Source organism: Pteropus alecto, unplaced genomic scaffold, assembly GCF_000325575.1.
Source record: "Pteropus alecto unplaced genomic scaffold, ASM32557v1 scaffold118, whole genome shotgun sequence".
Taxonomy (NCBI): Eukaryota; Metazoa; Chordata; class Mammalia; order Chiroptera; family Pteropodidae; genus Pteropus; species Pteropus alecto.
Window position 1 is genome coordinate 2,460,232 of NW_006440654.1, and position 4,389 is coordinate 2,464,620.

At 52.2% G+C, this 4,389-nt stretch overlaps 2 protein-coding genes across 14 annotated transcripts in view; both read right to left on the reverse strand.

Annotated features, from left to right (window-relative positions):
- TRMU (tRNA 5-methylaminomethyl-2-thiouridylate methyltransferase) overlaps positions 1-1,587 on the reverse strand; it is a 26,539-nt gene extending 24,952 nt beyond the window's left edge. For 3 of the 13 annotated variants that reach the window (XR_001517428.2, XR_001517427.2, XM_015594013.2), the window contains exon 1: positions 975-1,560. Coding sequence is in view for 9 of the 13 variants with exons in the window: in XM_015594013.2 (XP_015449499.2) it covers positions 975-1,203 (229 nt within the window). In the remaining 4 variants the exon portion in view is untranslated. The other 10 variants (XR_001517425.2, XM_025050998.1, XM_025050997.1 and 7 more) reach the window with 6 other exon arrangements.
- Positions 1,588-1,813: 226 nt separating this feature from the next.
- Positions 1,814-4,389, reverse strand: part of GTSE1 (G2 and S-phase expressed 1) — a 31,261-nt gene continuing 28,685 nt past the window's right edge. Inside the window, exon 13 of the mRNA XM_025051008.1 lies at positions 1,814-2,276. Coding sequence (XP_024906776.1) covers positions 2,193-2,276 — 84 coding nt within the window. The 3' untranslated portion in view covers positions 1,814-2,192. The remainder of the gene's footprint in view (positions 2,277-4,389) is intronic.

Sequence of the window (4,389 nt, forward strand, 5' to 3'; positions counted from 1 at the left end):
CCCCCGTCTCCTGCCACCTCCTTCTGGCCAGATTCCAGCCAACACTCCCGTGCCCCTGTGCTTGCCTGCGGCCAGCACACCCGCAATTCTCTGCCCAGTGAAATCCTACTCTTCCTTCAAGCCTCAGCTCAAACAGCACCACGTCCAAGATGCGTTCATTCGCCCTTCCTCGCAACTGTAAACGCTTAGTTTGCCTACAATTCTATTTAGCACTTTTTATTTATCATACCTAATAGCTACAATTGTGAAGAATATGTACTAACGGCCACTAACGTTTTCTGAATATCTGATAGGTGCTGGACACTGACGTAAACGCTTTACATATATTATGTCATTTAACCCTTCCAGTACCCCGGTGAGGTAGGTGTCATCTCCATTACGGAGGGGCAAGAACCCCGCACCCGCTCTGCATTCCAAGGGCCTAGCACCAAAGGTGGCCCAGGGCGGAGGCTCCACGGACGCCACTGAGGGGTGAGGCCTCGCAATGAGGGAGGGCCGCGCAGACAGAGAATTCGGACTGGCAGTTACTCTCGGTGCCCTTGACGTGTCTGGAGGAAACGCTAGTGCTTTTGAGGAAGTGTCTGTCATCCACTGGACGGAGAACACAGACGACCTTTAAGGCGCAGACCGCCCATCGGTACTCCGTCGCACACGTCGCCTGGCGGCCGCCTCGGGACTCAAAAGGACAGGACCTCTACGGACCGGCCGCTGTGCCCAGAGGTCAGCTCCCCTCACGACTGCGCGTGGCCTCCCAGGTTAAGGGCGGACGCCGCCGCCGCCCCGGGCGCGGAACCTCGGAGCCGGGGAATCGCTCCGCACGCGGCCCGAGTCGGAGATTCACCGTCCGCGGCGTCGGCAACCTGGGCGGTTGGCGGCCTAAGTGGCCCGAAGCAGTGGGGACCTCGGTCCCAGAGGAGGCGACGCCCAAGGCCACGCAGGACGGGAGCGAGACACTGCACACAGGGCCGCCTCACCTCTCCGCCTCAGCAGCAGCGCGGCCACGGCGCTGTCCACGCCGCCGGACAGGGCGCACACGACGTGCCGCGCCGCCAGCATCTGCGCGCCGTCAACTTCTCCAACTATCGCCGCCGCTTCCGCGCCGCGCCGGAAGTCCCGCCCCCGTTGCGACGCGGCTGTGGTCCGGCCGGAAGTGAGTGCCGGACGGCCGCGTTCCGCCTGGTCAGCCCTTCGCCGCACTTCCATTCCTGAGCCCCGTCGTCCGCCCGAGTCCACGCTCCGCTGTCCTTTTCCTTCCTGGGCGCGCTCAGCTGCCTAACACTCAGTACCGACGTGTGTGTGCGCGCGCGTGTGCTACACGGGACAGGGTGTGTCGTTCACGGCTGCACGCCCAGCACCCACAGGAGTGTGGGTAGGTGGACTCTTCACAAACCGGCAGATAATGAAGCACCTGAGATCGTCCCCCGAGGAAATGGGAGCTTCTGGGAGGGAGTCTGCACTTCAACCAGTTTTTATTCACACCAATTTTTTCCCCATTATATCTCCATAACTTGTTTTTTTAATAACTGCAGGTTTGTACCTTTTGACCACCTTCACCCGCTCCCCACACCCCCTACTCCCGCCCCCCACTTCTGGCAACCACCAATCTATTTTTGAAAGATTGCACACGTGAGATCATATGGTGATTCTTTCTCAGTCTGACTTATTTCACTTAGCATAATGCCCTCAAGGTCCATCCATCAATAGCCACACTCAATTCTGAAGTTTGGATAATGTAAATCTTGCAATATTGATTAGCAATAAAAATAGCATGGCTATATATATTTGAAAATCAAGCTAATTTTTAAAATGAAGGTATGCTTTGATATAATTTATTTTACAATTCAACTTAAATCTAGAATACTTAACTTTTCATACAAACTTAGTTTTTGAAATAGTCACTTGCTATTTTACATACAAAAGATTCAAGACAAAATTCTGCACTTGGAGACTTCCAATTTGTAGTCCAGCGCAGTGTGCGGGGCAGCGAGGGCAGCAGCCGCTGGACAGCAGTGGCCGCACGTGGGCACAGACAGGCCTCTGGTCCCGCAGCCTGCCTCCCCAAGCGTAGCCATTTTACTTAGGTTCTAAAACAATTTTTTCCCAGTACGATTCCTCCTAAGTTTATTTCTAAGCTGAGTACCACGTTAAGGCTGTTCTTGTAACAAAGAGTCAGATGCAAAGCGTTTTCCTGCTCAGAACTTGAGAAGTGGCGAGTCCATGTTTTCTTTGTCCGCCTCGGGACTCAGCTGGATCAGAGGAGAACACAGGTCTATCAGCTGCAAGAGAGAAGGGACAGGAGGTGAACAGAGCATCCCTGATGACCCTTCCCAGCCCGTAAACACGGCAGGACTTTGTTCACTGAAGACTAGGCTGCCCGGTGTATTCCCGCCATGGCTCGGGGCCATGACAACCCAGTAACCTGGCTCAGGCACACTGATATCTCCTAGGTCGCTCTAAGAAGTTGGGAGAAAATGCCACACACTGAAGCACTTTGAGTTCCTCAGATAGCTTCATGCACTGGGGACGCCACAGTGGAAACGACTCCTGCCCTTGGAGAACTCCGAGGTTCCGAGCAGGATTCCTTGGCGGGACGTGAACGTGGAGCTGTTGCCACCACAGATGAAGTGTACCCCTGCACGGGTGTGGCCACTCCCCTCACGGCACCTTCCAGGGGAGACCGCGGCCTTAGCTCCCCTACTCTAATTCGGCAGCAGAAACATCTCAAGGTTCAAGAAGCATTAAAGAGACCTTCTGGAAGGTGGCAAAATAACAGGAATAAGAGCTTGGGGTGCTCTGGGATCCAGGCCTGGCCTCTCACACAGAGTCCCTCGAGGGTGGCTGAGGCCTCCCACACACGTTCTTTGGTATCACTGCTGAAGAGCGCAGGTGGCACAAGTCAGTCGGATGGACCACGACGGGACTGGAAGGACGCGCAGCACATGGGAAGGTTCTCACCTGAACACATCGTTCCAATACTCCTTCACATAGGACACCTGGTGGAAAGGGATGTCCAAGATTTGGCAAACTCTGTAAGCATCTTCGCAGTCCTTGTCAGCTGTGCAAACTCCATGTTCGTCCAGTGAGTCCCAGTTCTTCATAAACACCCCTGTCACTTGGTAACCTGGGGGAGGCAGGAAGGACAAATTAAAGAGAATATACAAAATGAACCTTGGGCGAAAAGGGCAGTGATCTGAGGTCCTAGCAGTTCCTTGATATGCCTTAAATGCTCCTTCCCCTAGATTCCTGCAGCATTTTGTGATGGCTTCCGCCATCACATTATTGGGCTGAAATTGCCTATGTCCGCAAGATATGAGCAAGATGGTACTTTTTCATCTTCGTGACTGCGTGTCGGCACAATGCCTGCCACATAGAGATGCTCAGCAAATGTGTGAAGAGCAGAAATTCAACAAGATTTTTCAAAACCATCACCATTCAGTTATCAAAAAAGTGAACTAATTTCAAAAGTTATTTCCAATTACCATCTAAGATTTAGATTCTAAGTCCTCAGACGTGACAATTCAAATTTTGGCTATTTTAGGGCTGTATTTCTTAGATATTTTCTGACCTATTTTTTTCCCTCTTCTGTTGTGACGAACTACCCAACCGAATATTGGACAGACAAGCTTCAGCCTTACTCCGTCTTAGTGAACTACACAGGCTCCTACCCCGTAAGAAAAACATTTATTCCGCGTAGGCTCAATATAATGAAAGACAGAGCATTTGACTGTAAATGGTTTAATATAGAACTACAAAGAACAGAGATTCAATGACAAAGCTTTGCCCAAACTAAAGGGCCACAGTGGGAAGAACACGCCCACCCCAGCAGGTAATCAGGCTCTCCCTCCTTTGTCTCCCCACACTTCTCACAGCTGCTTTTCTTCGAGCATACCACGGGAGGCTCCACAACGCACTGAAGCATGGAGCTCCTTACAGGGCAAAGCCCATCTCATACGATTCTGTGTCCACCGCACCTAGCAGTACCCAGCACAAAACGGCGTAAAAAGTGCTTGTAGAATGGATAAACGACACGGGGCTTTAGAAATCCACTCTTTTTTAGCCTCAGCTGCCTGATCATTTTTCTCATGGAGTCGTGACCCACTCACACAGGCACAGGGCTTGGCTCTCTAAGACGGATCTTAGCGCTTTGCCTAGCCTTAATTTTCCAGGGAGCATGTGACAGGATGTGCACCTCCAATAACACTGGGAAAGCCCTTGAGGCCAAGAGGAAAGGACCACACTTTTTCTTTGCTGTCCATCAGCTCCCCCACCACCCCTGCCCAAGGAAGGCTGGAATATGAACTTGTACAGTCTGGATCCGGGGGAGGAGGGAGAGCTTATCTGCCTAAAGAGTAAAATAATATACCTGGTCTCCCCACGGCCACGCTCCCA